This window comes from Porites lutea, chromosome 11 (genome assembly GCF_958299795.1).
Source record: "Porites lutea chromosome 11, jaPorLute2.1, whole genome shotgun sequence".
Lineage (NCBI taxonomy): Eukaryota > Metazoa > Cnidaria > Anthozoa > Scleractinia > Poritidae > Porites > Porites lutea.
This window is the reverse complement of record NC_133211.1, coordinates 21,977,273-21,996,696: the sequence shown is the minus strand read 5'-3', so window position 1 is coordinate 21,996,696 and position 19,424 is coordinate 21,977,273. Positions and strand designations below refer to the sequence as shown.

The 19,424-nt window shown below is 38.0% G+C and overlaps 3 protein-coding genes across 6 annotated transcripts in view; all 3 read left to right on the top strand.

Annotated features, from left to right (window-relative positions):
- LOC140952829 (uncharacterized) overlaps positions 1–17,524 on the top strand; it is a 36,091-nt gene extending 18,567 nt beyond the window's left edge. The window contains exons 5-7 of one of the 2 annotated variants that reach the window (XM_073402283.1): positions 15,433–15,561; positions 15,799–15,921; positions 16,799–17,524. In XM_073402283.1, the coding sequence (XP_073258384.1) occupies positions 15,433–15,561; positions 15,799–15,921; positions 16,799–17,397 (851 nt within the window). In that variant the 3' untranslated portion in view covers positions 17,398–17,524. The remainder of the gene's footprint in view (positions 1–15,432; positions 15,562–15,798; positions 15,922–16,798) is intronic. The other variant, XM_073402285.1, reaches the window with a different exon arrangement.
- Positions 5,510–8,951, top strand: LOC140952828 (uncharacterized). Of its 3 annotated transcripts, XM_073402281.1 has the most exons (5): positions 5,523–5,754; positions 6,049–6,210; positions 6,653–6,754; positions 7,548–8,493; positions 8,581–8,949. In XM_073402281.1, exons 1-5 carry the CDS (start codon positions 5,562–5,564, stop codon positions 8,729–8,731), a joined length of 1,554 nt encoding a protein of 517 aa, XP_073258382.1. In that variant the 5' UTR covers positions 5,523–5,561; the 3' UTR covers positions 8,732–8,949. The 3 variants fall into 3 exon arrangements, with proteins under 3 accessions (XP_073258381.1, XP_073258382.1, XP_073258380.1); XM_073402280.1 differs by having other exon boundaries at positions 5,510–5,754; positions 6,656–6,754; positions 7,548–8,951; XM_073402279.1 differs by having other exon boundaries at positions 7,548–8,946.
- On the top strand, positions 14,138–15,082 carry LOC140952830 (uncharacterized). The gene is made up of 2 exons (XM_073402286.1): positions 14,138–14,386; positions 14,955–15,082. Exons 1-2 carry the CDS (start codon positions 14,191–14,193, stop codon positions 15,065–15,067), a joined length of 309 nt encoding a protein of 102 aa, XP_073258387.1. The 5' UTR covers positions 14,138–14,190; the 3' UTR covers positions 15,068–15,082.
- Positions 17,525–19,424: the final 1,900 nt, after the last annotated feature.

The window sequence follows — 19,424 nt, the reverse complement described above, 5'->3', positions numbered from 1 at the left end:
CTCGCTGATTGACGAAGTAACTTTTTAATCATCTTTTTTATTAGAGGGTTAAATCGTATCAAGTGAGTCATATAAAGGAAGGAAACAATATTGTTACAATTAACGTATTCCTTTTTACTTTTTTACACCATTAAATTTCTGTAAAGGTATTATACCCTAGAACGTAGTTCTTCTAGCTGATAGATAAAACTGTGAACGTTTCGCGCGGAGGAACCTCTGCGCGAAACGTCCCCAGCGGCGAAGAGCGAGGAGAAACGGATGTGTTCGCAGGCTAGGATAAACGCTTCTTGTGCTTCTTTCTCTTCATGAGTTTCTTCACCATCCTTTTCTGAAAAAAAGAAAGAAAAAATAACGAGGTTGCAATAACGCTGACTGTAAGCAGAAACTCGATTGCATTATATCTAAATTCATCTTATAATTATGCGAGAACAAAAAAACAGTAGGAAAACCTCACTTGAATCTGCTGAGTGTTGTTTCCATAAGATAAGGGGATAAGCCTCTCTTGACAAAAATCAGATAACATGCATTCCCGGGCTCTTAATAAGTATTTTATCTGCACAATTCTAAACTTCTCGAAATGTCCATTAAGACAATACTACGCAATTTTACTGACAACTGTTTAAGCGAAGGCGCTTTTATCTGCCATGGGGTCGTTATCACGTCAGCATCTTCAGAGAGATCTGTCCATCAACGTCTTATGTCTTTTCTTTACCCGTCTATTCATCATTCCTTTTTGAAATATATGAAGTAACCAGTCTTACAGTAGTTTACTGGATGATCTCACAAGAATACCTTCCTCGTAGATTTAAAGCTTTTTTTACCATTTATCCAACCCACCCTTGCTAAAAAGAGCTTAATAAGAATACTCTGGAACTTTTTTTGTCTTCACTGGGGGAGTAATGTGAGTTTTAATCTAGTTTTAAACCAAATTCACGTTTTGTAGATTCATCGATCTTGCATTTATCAGCATGGACAAAAGGTTAAGAGAAATGCATTTGTGCAAGATCGTTGTAGCTACGAAATAAAAATATTGCAAAATTTGTAAAATTTGTGTGCCACACACAGGTGGTATAGATGTTACCTTTGAGGGCACTGCCGAGCTTGATTACTATAATTGCAAAAACAAAAAAAACCACTCTCTGCTACTGTGATACGAAATAGTAACTCATCCTGCAAACTAAAAAAAGTGAAACATTTTGCGCGTTAAGGAGAAGAACAAAAAAATATTGAAAATTCCGTGATAGAGTTAACGCAGGACTTTTGAGAACCTATGGGACCATATTGGGCTAGTGGCCCTAGAAGGTACTCCATTTTTAGGTTTATAAATTTTAAAAAAGGCTAAATTCATTTTAATTTCAAGTACTTTTTTCAACCCACCAAAAAATGCTTTTGATTTTGCAGAGCTGCAAAAAGGCAGATAAAAGTGTAAGTGCAGCTCGTTTTCGTATCCTTAAAATTTACTAATGGTAAAGACTCCTACCTTAATCTTCAATAGCGAATTTGTTCGTCTTTTTTTAGTGTCTTTTTTTGCCCTTTTTCTTTCAGGTTGTTAAGAACACTCATCAGATGCAAATTTTCTCAGACATTCCTGCGTTTGTAACTTCTGGTTCAATCTGAAGGCCTTTTAATAAAAAAAATTTACGAAAAAAGTTAAAGAATACCTACGTTCATTTCAGCGAGATTAATTAACAAAATAAGCATCCACTTTATATTGAATTTAGGGGGAGCAGATATCAGATTCAGAAATGGAAACTTACGCAAACTGCCTTAAGTGGACATTTTACTTAGCAAATTTTAGAAACTAAACTTTATCGTTATAGACTCAATAGTTTTCATCCATAATCATATGTTTTATTAAATTGAATACAAAGGACTGCACCCACAACGTTATTAAAATTTCACAGATTATTTCATTGCGTCATCTTAGGTGATCAAAACAAAACAGCAACTCCATCCATGTGTGTAAAGGCTTTATGAGAAAAAGGATAGAATTGAAAGTCAGCGAGGATAGAATAATACAGTCTGGTAGAAAGTAAAATAAAATTTTGGTAGGAATTTAGATAACCAAACCAGCATTCAGTTGCTGCTTTTGAATTTTTCAGCGTTGAAATAACGCTTAATCTACAAGAATTTGGTGAAGTGTTAAAGTTAAACGATATTCTGAGCTAATTTCATTATACGTCATCTTAGGTGATTAAAACCAAATAATTAAATGCTGGATGTATAGCATGCCTTATAGTGAGATATACTGACCTCACTTTGGGATCCCTTTACTGGCCTTTAATGTACTGATATACGATACTCTTTAACAATAACCCCGTACGATGTCCTCAATTTTTCCGTTATAGTGTGGTAGATTCATACATTTCAGACCTCAATGTCGTATACATAATTATGTACTTTCATTTAGAAGCAACGACTGAGAGAAAACCCGCTTGATAACCGTTTTTTGTCGTTGTATTTTTAACAAATCTTGAGTTTTTCGATAAAAGAGCCGGCACTAATAACATCTGTCAAACATTAGTATGTGTAATCAAATGGTGACGAGTGAAATTAGGGAATAATTTCACGCGCGTTTTGTCCAAATCCTTATAATTTCCCGAGCCTTTAGGCGAGGGAAATTGTTAGAATTTGGACAAAACGCAAGTGAAATTATTCCCTAATTTCACGAGCATACCATTTGATTACCTATTAATATCATGGTTGACGAATTACCTAAGCAATCGAGGATTTTTGACTTGTTTATCCTGGATCGTATCGATCGATCGTGAACTCTACTCTCTCAAACGTTTAGAGCTGAAATTTGGCTTAAGTTTTCGGAATTTTTGGACAACATACCTCTAAGAATCCTTCTTGATGTGCTCTTTTGTGTGTTCAGGTTTTCTAAAGTGTCTTTATATTCCCTGACATCTTCATTCATGACATTTTAAAACTTCGTCGCCATCTTGAAACGGAGACGTACGGCAGGTTGCCATGGCAATTTAGTAATTTCACATGTGAAATTACAAATTAAGGCTGAAATTTCGCGCCAAAATTAAGGAGTAATTCGTCACCTGTGATATTATAGTGCATAATCATATAAATAGTTTTACGTATACGGTTTCTATTTTTTAACCACTTGGTTTATTGACGTAAACATGAGTGGTGTGAGAAATGTACTATCAATACTAAAAATAAGACTATAACTTACTAAGCTCTATAACTTATAACTAAGCTCTATTTCTGATTAATATTAGGTTCCCTGGATAGAATATCAAGTAAAAACGGCGTTTCAGTATATTCAGTTATAAGAGATTATACATTATACATGTACCTTTAAGCGTGTTGTAATGAGCCACTTCTGCTTCCTAATAGGTTGTGATATTTCAGGTCATGTTTTATTCGGGTTCAAATGTGAAAATAGTTTTTGTCATTGCTATTTATGAAGACATTAACTAGCGACTAGAATAACTTATCTACACCAATGGCGATGATTAAATTACTTTTTATCATTATGCTTCAATGTAAAAGACTTAAGACTTTACCTTAAACCAAACTTGAACAGTCAATCTCAAACTCATTTATTTAATAATTTATAAAGAAAATACAAAGGAAATTCATGTTTAATTAATGAAACACTTCGCAGTTCGTCAAAAATACTCCGCTGCGCGTCGCGTGGTATTTTCAACTCTCTTCTCGGTGTTTTATCCGGTGATCAAACACTGCGTCTCATGTTTGATATATAGTACTTAAACGTGCTGAGGTACCCTGACGGAAATTTAAATTGTTTTGAAACCACAAAGGCAGGTGCATGACTCAGGCTTAACTCTCAATATCAGCAAATCCTACAAGTTTCATCCCAAGTACGAGAAATGACAATTTTTTATGTACTCTGAGGATTATATTAGATATCTTAGCATTTCGATCAATGAAAATTTAACCTGATTCACCTGGAAACATCATAGTGATGCTATTTATGCACTGAAAAATCAGTAAAACCGTTAACTTTTTTCGTCATTGGACGTGCTGCCTGTGAACAAGCATCAACATTCTATGAATACTTTATTTCTCAAGCAGACTATTTTACTCTTGAACGTTCTATATTAGCTTATACTGTCTATACTGTAAGCAGCCTATATCTAATCTTATGCATGACCTCTTTAACAGAACTGTACTAGTTAACGTTCTAAATGTATTTCAAGAAACAAGCTTTGTCACTCTTACAACTATAGAGTATCTACTTCAGGATTTTTGTTGTCAAACGTTCCGACTTGAATTGAATAAACTTTTTTTTCTCTCTTTCGACCAAAGTTGTGGAATGAACCTTTCCATTTCCGACATCTTGCAAAGAATACAGTGTTTCGGCCATATTGGTTTTCCAAAACAATAAAACGGCGGCCATGTTGGTGTCCCAAACCAATCCTGTGGGAGTTGAACTCTTTTCTTATGAAAACGCTCTCTTTTGTTCCAATAAATATGCACAGACGCTGGCCACGTGAGCGAAAACGCTGACTATAAATTAAATTAAATTCTCCGCACATTTCTTTGTGTTATTTTGAATATACATTGATACTTCCACTCTAATCAAAATAAATTGTAAAATGAACCAAAAATTGTGAGTCATACATTCTGTTTTGCTTAACATGTTTCTACTTTTACGTTTTTTTTTCTGGTTTTGATTTAATTTGTTTAAATTTGTACATCTTAATGTATGCGACCTCAAATTTAATCTCGGACTATTGATTTCTGATCTATTCCTTTGTTTCATGCCCTGTTAGTTCTCAACTATACTACGACTTTTAATCCACTTTACTACTGTAAAATTTTTTTGATACATTTTCGCCTCCAGCAGGGTTCAAATGTTGTCTTTAACCATTTAAATGAAGAAAGATTTCTACCGGCGGCATGTTTGCTTTAAGTGTACAGATTTTTCTGTACTGTCAGAGGAAAACGAAAATGGAGCTACTGATGCAGAATGAAAATATACTTATTTAGTTCTTCTTTTTTTTATCATTACAATACAGAACACAACAAGGAAAACGAACAAAATTCAGTGTGCAGTATTTCTGACGAGCACCTCATCGACAAGAAAGGGATCTCGAAAAGAAGTACATTATCTTCGTCTGAAGTAAGACGCCTACCTTGCGTCGTTATTCAAGTATTCCTTTCAATGATATCAGAAAGCAAAGTGTAAAGCTCAGAAGAACGGTTTCAGTGGTAGCTAAAAAGCTTCATCAATTTTTTTAAAAAGTAGAATGATTTAGAATAAAGCTTGCTTGATTCCAAATAATCCCTAATCCTAGAGTTAATCAAAAGTTTTTGTGAGTTTAATAGTCTTGTAAAACAAAGTGTAATCACTCAGGTGAATCCACTATTACTTCTTCTTTCCATTGTGTAAAATGGGGTACAAATACAATTTACGTAGGTTTCTTTTTCCAATATAATAGCTGAATAAGTGGACACTTGTGGAGTTAATTCATCATGCTGAAACAAAAGTCGTATATTGGAACAGTTTTCCTCTTAAATTTGTTATAAAAGGCGTTATACACTGAACCAGTAGCATTCGAAACTTGAGAGCAATAATGAAGCGTGTAGCTCAAGGAATTGTCGTCCTCCTCGCGGTTTTTGCTGTTATATACGCAGAAACGTCTGAAAATGTTGCTTCCGATGAAAGTATTCTTAACTCGCCCAAAACCAACGATGAAAACGTAGCTGCAACTCCAGCGGAGGATGAAAAAGAAGACGAGGCTGTCGCTCTTAGAGAAGCAGACGAAGGTAGGAGCGTCTAGTTAAAATTATCATGAACATTACCTATTAAAGTAATCTAATGATGCACATATGATGAAATCGTTAGATTCACAAGATTCACAGAGATTTCCGTATCATTGCTTACTTACTTACTTGAGGAAATATTTGTGTGAATTTCTGGTATCTTCTTAAAGGCAATGAGCTACGGATTGATAGGTGTAAAACAGTGATAGAGATGCATGCCCAGCTATGCCCATTAGCGGTTCTACTTTTTTACTAAGGTAAGAATAATATTCAGACGGTACAATTTTTCTCTAAAAGACGGAGATGAAGATGCTGAAGATGAAGAATTTGAAGATGAAGATGCAGAAGACGAAAATGCTCAAGACGAGGAAGATGAAGAACAAGAGGAATATCCGGAAGATGAAGACATCCCTGAAGATGAAGTAGCCGAAGCTGATGAGCAAAGCGACCCACTGACAGGTAAAAGCGGTTTCGCTCATCCCATCGCCAATTGATTGCAAAATTCTCGTCTTTAGTAATGATGAGCTTTTTGAGGAGTCAAAAATTGTTCTGCTTACACAGTCCGTGGAACAGCTTTTGGAAGCTTTTGTAGTTTAGTTTGGCTAAACAAGAAAAAAAAAAGAGAGAGTATTTAGCGGTTTTCTGTTCATGCATTGGAATAGATGTAGATTCCATACACGGCACGACTCGCCCTTTATTAAGGAATTTGCGCGTACCAAACACGAGTAGGTATTAACTTCGCCAACGGGCCAGTAGAAAGAAGAACATCACCCTGAAATTGCATTGTTTAGATTATTGGCACAATGATAGGACAAACAGATCATATTGGAGTCTGTAAGACGTCCTTTTTTACCATCAGCAATCACTGCTTCTATTAAAACGTCAGCTTTTTTTGTTTCAGAAGAGGATAGCGAAGATTATGAAGAGGAAGAAACACAAGAAGATTATCCCGATGAAGGTGATGCCGCTGACGAGGAAGACACCAAAAAAGAAAGTGATTCAGGTATTATGGCATTGAACAAGTAATAATGAACAACAGGAACGTTTTTGTGTACTCGAGAGAAGACAGCTAGGAGTTGTGTTTTGATCAGGAGATATATAATCCTGGCATTTGCACAACTAGCCACGTTCGTATGCAATACAACTGAAACATTTTGGAAGAATTAGCACTGTACAAACCTGGCGATCGTTTCATAACAAACGCGAATAAGACAAACAAAACTCTCTTTGCAAAGGTATTGTAACTCCGACATCTCTTGATCAGCTGTTTCCAGCACTATGTCAGTCGCCAGTGACGCATCTTACAACCCTGCAATCTGTAGCAAGGGAAAAAGTGCCTGACCGTTGCTCCTTTCAGTAACTAAAAGCTTTAATCTTGTCTCTATTGGAAATTGGCTTGGAAAGATTACTCAAAGATTACTAAAAAAGACTGAAAGCTAATTTAAGTTTATAGTAAAACCTTCAACAAAAGAAGACGAAAGAAGAGCAGGCCGATTTGTAGTGCCTTGAAATAAAACCTGTCGGTTCGCGGTTTAAATGTCATTAATTAAGTGAAAATACCGAAAGAAAGTTCACGTATTCATAAAACAAGGTTCTGTTAATTGAAAGATCCTTGCGCCCGTCTTATGACACCTATTTAACCCTAATTTTGTCTCTCCTTCATATGATGTAAAATAACGCTTTTGTCTAATTGTGAATGAAACACTTTTATATAGCCAAAGTATGATGATCGACTGGGCAATTCTTTGCATCACGCATATAAAATTAAAAGCTTTCTATTTTAATTACCCTTTCAGGTTTGGAATCCCAGCAAGAAACCTGGCCCGTGCCTGTGGGTTGTCGCAAGCTCAATCCAGTGAGCCAAAAGTGCTGCTTTGGAAGGGTTATCTCAAAGTTCCGACCATGCATTCGCCCCAAATGTGGCTTTTTGTACTATAACCCTCTGAGCCAGAAGTGCTGCTTTGGAAGGGTCATCTCCAAGTTCCGACTATGCATTATTCGCCCCAAATGCGGTCTTGTATACTACAACCCACTGAGCCAAAAGTGCTGCTATGGAAGGGTTATCTCAAAGTTCCGACCATGCATTCGCCCCAAATGCGGTCTTGTATACTACAACCCACTGAGCCAAAAGTGCTGCTATGGAAGAGTCGTCTCCAAGTTCCGACCATGCATTCGCCCCAAATGTGGCTTTTTGTACTATAACCCTCTGAGCCAGAAGTGCTGCTTTGGAAGGGTCATCTCCAAGTTCCGACTATGCATTATTCGCCCCAAATGCGGTCTTGTATACTACAACCCACTGAGCCAAAAGTGCTGCTATGGAAGGGTTATCTCAAAGTTCCGACCATGCATTCGCCCCAAATGCGGTCTTGTATACTACAACCCACTGAGCCAAAAGTGCTGCTATGGAAGAGTCGTCTCCAAGTTCCGACCATGCATTCGCCCCAAATGTGGCTTTTTGTACTACAACCCACTGAGCCAAAAGTGCTGCTATGGAACGGTTATCTCCAAGTTCCGACCATGCATTCGCCCCAAATGTGGCTTTTTGTACTACAACCCACTGAGCCAAAAGTGCTGCTATGGAAGGGTTATCTCAAAGTTCCGACCATGCATTCGCCCCAAATGCGGTCTTGTATACTACAACCCACTGAGCCAGAAGTGCTGCTTTGGAAGAGTCGTCTCCAAGTTCCAGCCATGCGTTCGCCCTAAATGCGGCCTTGTATACTACAACCCACTGAGCCAAAAGTGCTGCTATGGAAGGGTTATCTCCAAGTTCCGACGATGCTTTCGCCTAAAATGTGGCTTCTTGTACTACAACCCACTGAGCCAGAGGTGCTGCTATGGAAGGGTTGTCTCAAAGTTTGTAGTATGCAAACCTCGCGCCAGATGTGGAAAATATTTTTATTCCCCTTTGATTCAGAAATGCTGCTCTTACCCGATACGTGTTGTGCCCAAGTTGGCCTCATGCTACATTAAAGGTTAGCAGTCTGAATACGATGCAAAGAGGACTTTGCACGAACATTTCAGGCGGAAAATGGAACATACAATTTTCAAATACTATCGATAAATAAGTTACTTTTTTGTCCGTTTATTTATAACTTTTACAATGCTAGTTGTAAAAGCTTTTTTTAGTCTTAAGATCTTCTGGCGTTTTACATTATGCTGACGTGTAAGGGCTTTGACTGTGGTAATAATTAAAAGAGTTATTAAAGGTGTTAAAAGTGTTATTATTCTGGCGTAAGAATCTCTGACGATCATTACTGATCTTCGATAGCCGTTTCGATGTTAACAAAGTTTTAACTAATGCTATACGAACGTTATGGAGATATTTTTGGACGATAATTTGGGCGTGAAAAATGCAGTAAAATTTGAGCGAAGGCAAACTAGTTACTATCTTGATATAGAAACTGAAAGACTTTGGAGATGCAGTTTTCCTTCACAGTAATTTCATTCGATTTGTAAATGCTCTAGGTTCTCTGGTTGGGTTTTTGGAAAAGAATGTGATCTACCCCTAAAAGTGTTAATGATTTGAAAATCGCCCGAAGACTTTTTGATAAGTTGGACATCTTGGGCTATCATCCTTTTATCATCCCTGACGCAATTTGTCCAGACCTAAGTACGTACAGCTATAATGACGCGATCCCGTCTAACTGGGGGATGAAGATTTTCAGTGTACCCACACTCGCCGAGCCAGCCGTAAACCAAACCAACAACAGGACAGCGGATAACACACTATTCATGGGGACTGCTTCCAATCTATTTGTAAACATGGTCGGGTTTCTGCTCGCCTCTTTCAATGCTGCCATAAAATTCACCTTAGCAATTAAGTTAGCCAGCTCGGCAAATAAAACCTGCACAGCTCATGTAATCACCGGCCAGACAGGTTTGGATTCTACATTTCAAGCCGTGGATTTTGGATTCCAGGTACTGGATTCCAGTGTTTGTCAGTGGAACTTGGATCAGTCTAGATTCCAATAGTTAGTGGGATTCCAGATTCCTTGAGCTGCATTCCGGATTCTAAAGCCCAGTAGTCCGGATTCCACCAGTAAAATTTACCCAAATCACGGATTCCCCAAGCAAAATTTTTCCGGTTTCTGAAATCCAGGATTCCCTTTTATGGGATGACATGTCATCAGGACAATGAAAACTTGTAAGGTAATGGAAAAAAATGCACTAAAATTTTGTCTCAAACTTCGTGTTTTGGGTGAGATTCTTTACCTGGTAAGTTGTGAGTATTTCTCCAAGTTTTATTTTCACGTAAAAAGCATGTGTATTATAGACCGATCTAAATAGCGTCTTTTTAACCACTGCCATTCTCACTTAATCCTATTTTCTATCACCTTTAGCATGGCTTCCTGCGGGGCAAATCTATAGCACCACAACCACTGGAGGTTTGCTATGTAAATTTTGCTGGACTTGCTGGCTAGAGCGAGAGGAAGTGGATACCACCTAAATGGTATCCAGCCAAGAGATGTCTTGCTTCATTCTATGTTCCTTTGGGCTTCCAGTGTTGTAAACAACAAATAATTCTTGCATTCATCCAGTGTGGCTACGAGCTATCCCCTGGTGTTTAGAGAACACAACTTGTTTCATTTTTTAGATCATCCATTTTACTAAGAGAATTTCCTGCGCTTTGCCTGTTATTAAAGAATCTGAATCTCGCTTTTTGCCAGCATGTCTAGAATAAGATTTGGGGAATGCATCTAAGGGCCTCTTCACATGAGTTCGGTCGACCGGGCTGGCCCGCTTACCACAAGGACCAATTTCACCTTGGGTTCATATGAGAAATTTCAGCTCGGTTTCCGAGATGAGAAAAGGCCGAAGATGATCGAGAGTTGTGGCACGAAATTCGAGAACTAAACAAACGTGGCGAAACACAAAGTTATAACTTTCGCGCCTATTATAGCTTTGGCAACTCTTATAGCTGTATCACTGTTGTGAAACGGGATGCTTATGATGTCAAGAGATGATGTGGAAAATACAACAGAAAACAGGCCCGTAGGGAGAGCGTCGCACCCCCCCCCCTCCCACAGGGCCCATAGGTTCACTTTTCAGTTTATCAACGATCTAAAACAAAGTGACATTATTTATTTGTAAAAGCGGCTTAAAAACCTTAAGGGTTTGTTTTTCATAATTTCCTGAATTTTTGTTATTTTAGTAGTGAATATATCTGTGTGGATTTCATACAGGGTGCCTGTACTCGGTCTCTACACAGCCAAGTCCAAGGAGCAAGTACTCACCTTCCCCACCCATGACACTTATGACTATTCAATCACTCCCCACAAGCTCTGCTAGCAGTGTTATAATTATGAGTCACAGCATTGATTTGGTTGGGCTAGCCCGAAGGAAAAATTCCTTGACTTTGCACTGCTTTCTGACAAGAAACTCTAATCAAAGCGACAAAATTTCGTCTCCCTAACCCCCTAGTTTTGACACAAAACAAGAAAGCCACCCACCCACGGATAGATCTGGGCCTGGGCTCTCTACTGACACCTAGCACGACAGCAAGCCTTCTGTTTTTTTTTTCGGTAACACTGGCTTGAACACGGGCGAATAATACACGGATCTACAACTTTCTTTCTTTTCTTTTTCTTTTTAAATAGTGACATTGACATCTGCCATTCTCAAAAACAAGAGAGAATGATCTCTCTTGTCAAAAATTGTAAAAGAAAGTATTCTTTTTGCAAGAAAAGCTAAAACGGAAATCAATTTGAAGTTGAAATTGAGAAATATCCATATTCTTAATGCAGTCACTGACAACCGAATTTTACCCCTAGGGAGTTGCGCCTCCGGCCTCTTTTGGTCCGTCTCCTTGTTGAATCGCACCCACCAGTAAAAAGTCCTGGCTATGGGCCTGGACAAAGCAAGCTTAAGACGATGCAGAATTCATTCGTATAATTCATCCCGCTTTCATTCGGGTAACCGGGCTGAAGTGTTCATATGGAAAAATTTTCCGGCCCACTTACCGAGATCTCGGGAACCGAGCCAGCCTGCCCTCTCATATGAACACATCAAAGAATTCAGAGGTAAGGCGAGATCTCGGAAACCGGGCTCATATGAAGAGGCCCTAAGAAGGGCACGAAACGAAAGAGTGTAAAAAATTTCAAACGTTCAAGTTCGAAGTGCGAAAATTGTAGTAGCCAAAAATCAGTACCAAAATTATTATAATAATAGTTAGTGCTCTCTGATGAAATTTGTTTGATATCTCCTTCATAACTCGGCTACAGGAACATTTTGACTTCATTCTCTTGCGGACTGTAGTTAATTTCTTGCTTGTGATTGCCTGCTAAGAAATGTTTTCCTACCTTACCACACGTCGTCTTAAAAAACAGGTTCGGATTTTTTTCTTTCTGTCTTCTCGACTCTGTACTTCTCTTGTATTTTTTGTCAACTGATCCAGAGCAGCTACAGTGGATCCTCGATATAACAAAGAGCCAATTGGAACTGGCAAACTTTGTTCGCTATAACGAGGTTTCGTTAAAAATATAAATCGAGGTTCTTTCCTATTTGTTTTACTATTACTGGTGCGAAGAATATCGTTTGGTAGTAAAATCCAACTAGCGGTCTATTATCAATGCTGCATTCTGATTGGCTGAGTTACTACTAAGGCTATATGTTATAGCCCACTAGTAGCGAAAAGCGCTAGCTTTGAAAACCAAAACAATGGCGGCTGAATCGCATTTCGCTAGCTAATCCAAGCAATTTGTATGATGAAAATTCTTTCTGGACACCTCAAGAGAGCTGGCACGTGAAGTAACTTAAACTTCAAGGAAAATGTTGAAAAGATAGCACAATCATTGTAAAGCGCTATGAAAGAACTAGTTGGATTTTACTAAAACAATTATTCCTCTTGCCCTCATGGCCTCTGAGTCAGAGCCCATTCGGGCTTGAGGAATAATTGTTAATTATACCGAGGAATTCGTTATATAGAGGTTATATCCAGGTTTCACTGTATTCTTATATTTCAATCAATTTTGTGATCGTTTGGCACAGTGCTAATTTTCCTAAAATATCCGAGTAAGTTGACCCATTTCAGTGCCCAGTTACTCAGTCAAGCGACAAAAAGGAAATGACAGGGCACTATTTTTACGATTTTCCACTTAAAATTAAGGCCAAAAAATGTCGTCTCATCTCCTTAGAAACAGTGTAACTTAACCTTTCAGTTTATGATTCACTCGGCCCGAAGTTATGCCTAAGTAAGCTTGAACTAAAAAACCAATATTAAAGGTTTCAAGGAGCCTTACATATGAAAGGGGGCCAACATAGACTGGGATGAACTTCAGTTAGAGAATTTGGCATGGCAACAAGCTATAATTGAGCGTTTCTTTTGTGGAAGCTCCTCTCGGCTGTATAAACTTTTACTCTAAATGACCTGAATATCTTGTCTTACGCATATTCAGGCTATTACCAGTTGGATAATACTACATTGAACGTCAGTAGTTTTCAAGTGCCTACTTCTTGTTTCAGACTTAAAGGTATTAGAAAACTGTATTTCAATATAACTTCTGAAACTTCAATGCTATAATGGATGCCTTCTCAAATTAGTTACTGCATTTATTGAGTAGCGTTAAAAGCGGGGAGCTGAAAGAATAATGATAAGTTATAATTTCTAACGTTCCAAATACGTGACTAGATTAAGGTTTCAGGTGCCCTTTCAGCAAATCGATGACCAAATATATTTCTAAGTAGGTACAGTAAAATAACAAGGACCGCGGAGTTAAGAATAAAACAATATTAACGATTTATTTTGTGCTTGCCTGTGTAGCGGACATTGACTCCTACCTTTTAGCGTTAGGTTTACGAATACAGTCATCCGGCCACAAATATCTTTTATTTTGATGACAATTTTATCTGCCCCGTACAACTGAATCAATAGTGCAAGTAGATAAGGTTTATGAACATTTTAACTTTTGAGATTAAAGACGCTTCTCAATGATTCTACTGCAAAGGGTCTCGATGGTTGACAAAGTAATATTTTCATCATTTTATGAAGGTTAAATCGCATCAACTGATTCATATGAAGGAAGGATAGGGAATCAATATTGTTACAATTAACGTTTCCTTTTCTATTTACATGTACTATATCTTGAGGACGTTATAAATTGTGGAATGCTGCCTAAGTTTTTTGAACTTTTTGATAACTTTAGTAGATGTAGGGTCTTTCCTTCATACAGGTTAAAGAAGAAAAAAATGAAAAACGGCCAGTCCGTCTTCTTGAATACAAACTGTGATCATTCATCCTCCCATATATTGACCATTTAAGTAAGCACTCTTTTCACACTTGATATCTGCTGTAAGCCTCATAAGTAGTTGCTCACACCTGAGAGGCAATTACACTTTAAAAAGGACAATTCAACTAGTAATTTGGAATTTGCTTCCGCTTTGCTTTGTTAGAAAAGGCCTGTTTCACAAACAGAAACGGCATTATAGCTGGCAGCCAGCATGAAGGGTGTTACTCGAGGAATTATACTCGTTCTTCTCGCGGTTTTTGCTGTTATAAAAGCAGAAACATTGGCTGAGGAGAGTGTTGCACCTCATGAAAACACTCTCATTGGGATCAATAATGCTGAAGTTGTAGCTGAAAATCCTGTAGAAGATGACAGGGAAGATGAAAGGATCCCCACGCAAGAGGACAAAGGTATAACCTTACGAACTTGACCATTTCAGGACAACGTTTTGTTAGATAATTTCTCACACTTGCAGGCACTGCAATTCACTTCTGCTTCAACCTGGTCTTCTAGTCATATTAATTCCCCGTGTCCTCTTAGTTACAAGAAGGTTTTTTTTTATAGTTTAGATTGAACATTCAAAGAAAAAGAATACTGCTTTCTGTAACGGAGAAATAACACATCGCAAACCTTTTTTGTTCAAATAGTCCAGACAATAAGCATGAATAACAACTGAGAAGCAAGTGACTTTTCCATCGAAAAAACAACCAAAATGTCAAAGAAGTTTTGGCGAGCGTCTTCGTGTCAGCTTTTAATTTTCCGAACAGAAAAAAGTCCTTTATTGGACTCGCTAATGTAGCCTCTGCATGGGCCTTATAAAATTAAACCGTGAGAACAAAAGTTCAATCACTCTTAAATAGTTCAGTACAAATTCAATAAATCTACTTGTTGAGGTGGTTTTTTCCCGTATGATCAGTTCATTGACTAATCAATATTCAGTTTGTTGAATTTTTGTTTTAATTACTTTCTATCATTCAGAAACTGACGAGGAAAATTGGGAAACGCAACAAGATCAATTCAACGAAGAAGCAGCTGGCGAGGAAAATGCTGACTCTGACGAGGAAAACAACTTACCCACAGGTATTAGTTGAGCAAAAGTACAGTATTCTTAACTTCTATTTCTTCCCACTAAATTAAAACTTCCTAAGTGCGTGAAGTCACTGCGCTTGCGCGGTGACCCCAGGACATTGTTCCAGATCCCCAATAATTACATGGTATCTGCCCCTTCTCGATTAAAAGATGGTTGCGATTGTAGAACATAAAAGGCTCCTCTATGCCTCTAGTGAACCAGTTTTATTCCTCCAATTTTAGGTCTGAAGTTTTTGTAGGAATTTGAGCAAAAGCTGCACATACACTGAAGAAGTTTAACAGGCTTGATTCGGAATGTGTGCATTTTTGGGAGTTTAGATAGCTCTCTTTTTATTTTATTCACTGTTTACTGATGACCCATTTATAGAAGCCCAGGATGAAGATGAAGAAGTTTCTGACGAAGAAGAGGAGGAAGAAGCAGGACAGGATGAAGAACATTATGCGGAAGAACAAGCTGCTGACGCTGATGACGAAAACAGCGCGCTCATGGGTAAAGGTCAGAAGAGTAGTTGTACTCAGTACGCTTCATTACCTACCGTACATACCTTCCCGTACATTTTGTGGGTAACTCTAATCAAACAAAACAATAATGGCTTTTATTTACTCTGAGTTTGCTGATATATATTTATACACTGAAGAGATGTCAGGCCTTTTTAATGTGTGCATTCATTTTTCTGAGTTGAAATAGCTCTCTTATGATTTTATTACCTGTTTACTGATGACCCATTTACAGAAGCCCAGGATGAAGATGAAGAAGTTTATGACGAAGAAAAGGAGGACGAAGCAGGACAGGATGAAGAAGATTATGAGGAAGAACAAGCTGCTGACGCTGATGACGAAAACAGCCCCCTCATGGGTAAGTTAGAAGAGTAGTTGTCCTCAGTACGCTTCATTACCTAACGTACATACCTTGAGGTACATTTTGTTGGTACCGTATTTCCTAGAATAATAGCCGGGGGCCATTATTTCTTTTTCCGTACAAAAAGGGGGCGATTATTCGACGGAAGGCGATTATTTGAGGGAGGTGATTATTTCAAATATTACTCACTGGAAATCGTGTCCTAAATATATTTTTTTATCATGCCATTAAATCAGAAAATAATCGCATCAAATTAATATATAACTGAACATAGGCTTTTTAGGTGTTCCAAATTTAGTTCCCTGATTAATTTTCATAGCTTGAATCGTCACTGATCAGTTTTGCTGGATCACATTGCACTTACACTTGACAGGGGGAGGGCGATTATTCGAGGGAGGCGCTTATTTTAAATGTTTCCGTTCAAAGGGGGCGATTATTCGACTGAGGGAGGCAATTAATCGAAGGACGGCTATTATTTGAGGAACGGTAACTTAAAGCAAATAAAACAATAATAGCTTTTATTTACTCTCAGTTTATACTAAAGAGGTGTCATGACCTTACATGGTATATGGTTCATACATTTCAGTTATGAGATAATTTCTGCCAAATGAGTTAAATCTGTTAAGTTTCAATTTTGAAAAAAAACTTCTTTATTCAGTATATATAGTGACTAGAAGAGCCAGATTATATAGCCAAAACTCTCTCCTACTACAAAAGACATCATATACTTTATGGGTTTAAGATTTCTTTATGTTTACTTTCGACTTTCAAATCCTTCTTGTTGCTACCACCCGCTATCTACATGAACCAAGTGGTGCAAAAAATTAACTGCTTTCGAATTTTGCTTTTTTCAATTGACCCTATTTCTTTACAGAATCCAGCGAGGAAGCTGATGAAAATGTGCTAAAAAGTAACACCCCGGTTGCGTCACGCTGTGGTATATACAACCGAATCACCCAAAAGTGCTGTTTCGGACGTAAAATACCCAAATTTCTCCCCTGCCGTCCTCGACCGAGATGCGGTTTAGCCTTCTACAACCCACGGACCCATAAGTGCTGTAACCTTAGAGTGATCTCCCGGTTTGTCCCCTGCCGTCCTCGACTGAGATGCGGTTTAGCCTACTACAATCCACGGACCCAAAAGTGCTGTAACCGTAGAGTGATCTCCAAGTTTGTCCCCTGCCGTCTTCGACTGAGATGCGGTTTTGCCTACTACAACCCACGGACCCAAAAGTGCTGTAACCGTAGAGTGATCTCCAAGTTTGTCCCCTGCCGTCTTCGACTGAGATGCGGTTTTGCCTACTACAACCCACGGACCCAAAAGTGCTGTAACCGTAGAGTGATCTCCAAGTTTGTCTCCTGCCGTCTTCGACTGAGATGCGGTTTTGCCTACTACAACCCACGGACCCATAAGTGCTGTTATAGGCCCACACATGTTGTACTTAAGTATGCCTCATGCCGTCGACGCGGTTAGGACATTACTGATCCGAGAGCAAAGAAAACGCAAAGAGGTAAAGCAAATCGGATGAACTGATACCAAGTTAATCTTTTCTTGAATTTTCGTTTGGTTGTCAATAAAATTTCCTTGATAAGTAAAAAGATATGGCGTTGTGATTATTCTTGTTCAAACAAAGTTTAGTCCTCTCAAAATTACTGGAAAAAAAGAAGTATTTCGATATGGTGATGCCCTGGGGGATATTCAAGGGATGTTAATGTACCACCGAGGCCATCAAGCCCTAGCCCTGATTAAGAAATCCAAAAAAATCGTTCATTTCGCGACACTTTTATGACCAGACTCCTTATTTTATGACCCGGATTCATTTCTTTTCGTATGGCAAAATTCAATAACGTTTTAAATCAGGGGGATTGCATCATGGAATTTTTTTGTGAAAAAAAAATAAAGACAGTATATACTGAAGACCTCTTACAGCCAACCTTCACACTCTTGTAAAGGCTGTCGGTCCAAAAATGATACGGCCTGTTTAAGACTCCAAAAAGTGAAATAAAATTATGTTCCCAGTTTAAGACTCAAGACCCTAAAAAGTATATCTTGTTCAGATGCACATACCAGTTTAGGCCAAAGAGATGTCCCCCCGGGGTGGGGCATTGACGCTACAAACACTTTTGGCTGTTCTTGTTCAGTATGTCAAATAGTCAGGGGCGCAGGCAGGCATTTTTTTTCGTTTAAGCCCAGGAGGGAAACGTTGAAACTGAAAAAATCACGAAATTCAGTACAAGGAAAAGTATTTTTTAGCGCAAAAAGCTCAAAAATAGATTAACCTACCTATTTCGTGTAAACTTGGCTCGAAAAGCCTCAAATGCGGCTTCTTTTGATGCTTCTTTGACAACCGTACGAGAAGAATGTGCCGCCATCTTGTTTAGTTCGCACCCTTCCAGAGGAAAACCGCTGTCCGCAAATTGAGGACTTGTGTTTTTTCTTAGTAACCGACCCAGATCCTTTCTCGGTCAAAGGGAGTCAACTTATGGTAAAAACGCAAACTTTGGCAAGCCATAAATCGTTTGGAGATGTTTCATAGGAAACAAAACTACATTTTTTGAATATAAGGCACCATAAACTATAACCTGGCTAAAAAGTATCCAGATCTCAAAACATGAAATTTGGATCAATACCAAAGTAGTATACCTTTTTAAATTGCGCGTTTTGAACACATGGGACACATGTATATTTTTATACCCTTTTCTTTGTACTGTGATGATCTTTGCCTTCTCAGTCTTTGGCTTGACAATCGTCTCTGTAAACTGCTTGTCGGTTAAAAAAAAAAACGAGGCAGAGGGCCTAGGATGGACTTTCTTTCTGATCACTGTTGCGCTACTGAATTTTTATTTCTTGTTTACTTTACGATTTATTCTTACATTTCATTTCTTTTAAATAGTGACATTGAAATCACAAGAACACTGATTTTGTTCTTTTTAAGTATTTTATCAATTAAAGAACTGCATACTATCACGAAAGAATGACTCAATAATGCCGTATAGACAAGAACATCGTCGTTAATTTTGAACTTCTATCGAATGACATACTTTTCCGATAATAATCGATAGTAATCGATAAAAATTGAGAAATCAATCATTGAAGATTTCTATCGGAAAATGATACCCATCGAAGATCAATAACGATTACTAATTATCGGCCTATCGATTAACTACGCCTGAAAAACTTAATTGTCGAGGCTGCGAAAATCTAAAAATTTTGTAAAATGATAAATGTTGTTATCATATATGGCATTCAACTGGCATTGGGTAACGCTCGACTAAAATACGCTGGAAACCGAAATGCAGGTATTTGATTGAGCCTGTGAGCCTGATTTTTAGCAAACATGTTAAGCACCAAAGTGAAAGAAAACGCCAGCATATAAAGTAGTTATAGGAGTGAATTGAAAAAATTGAAAAAAATAATAATTTAATTAAACGATTTTTTTTTCTCCAGGTTAGCAAAGATAAGAGGTATTTTCTCCTACTTTTCCTTTCGCAGTTGTATTT

What these genes read in the sequence shown, in the direction of transcription:
- LOC140952828 (XM_073402279.1), top strand. Translation starts at nt 5,562, where the DNA reads ATGAAGCGTGTAGCTCAAGGAATTGTCGTCCTCCTCGCGGTTTTTGCT. An exon ending in GCAAAGCGACCCACTGACAG is followed by an intron (nt 6,211 to 6,652) that starts GTAAAAGCGGTT and finishes TTTTTGTTTCAG; the next exon opens with AAGAGGATAGCGAAGATTAT. An exon ending in CAAAAAAGAAAGTGATTCAG is followed by an intron (nt 6,755 to 7,547) that starts GTATTATGGCAT and finishes TTACCCTTTCAG; the next exon opens with GTTTGGAATCCCAGCAAGAA.
- LOC140952830 (XM_073402286.1), top strand. Translation starts at nt 14,191, where the DNA reads ATGAAGGGTGTTACTCGAGGAATTATACTCGTTCTTCTCGCGGTTTTT. An exon ending in CCCCACGCAAGAGGACAAAG is followed by an intron (nt 14,387 to 14,954) that starts GTATAACCTTAC and finishes TCTATCATTCAG; the next exon opens with AAACTGACGAGGAAAATTGG.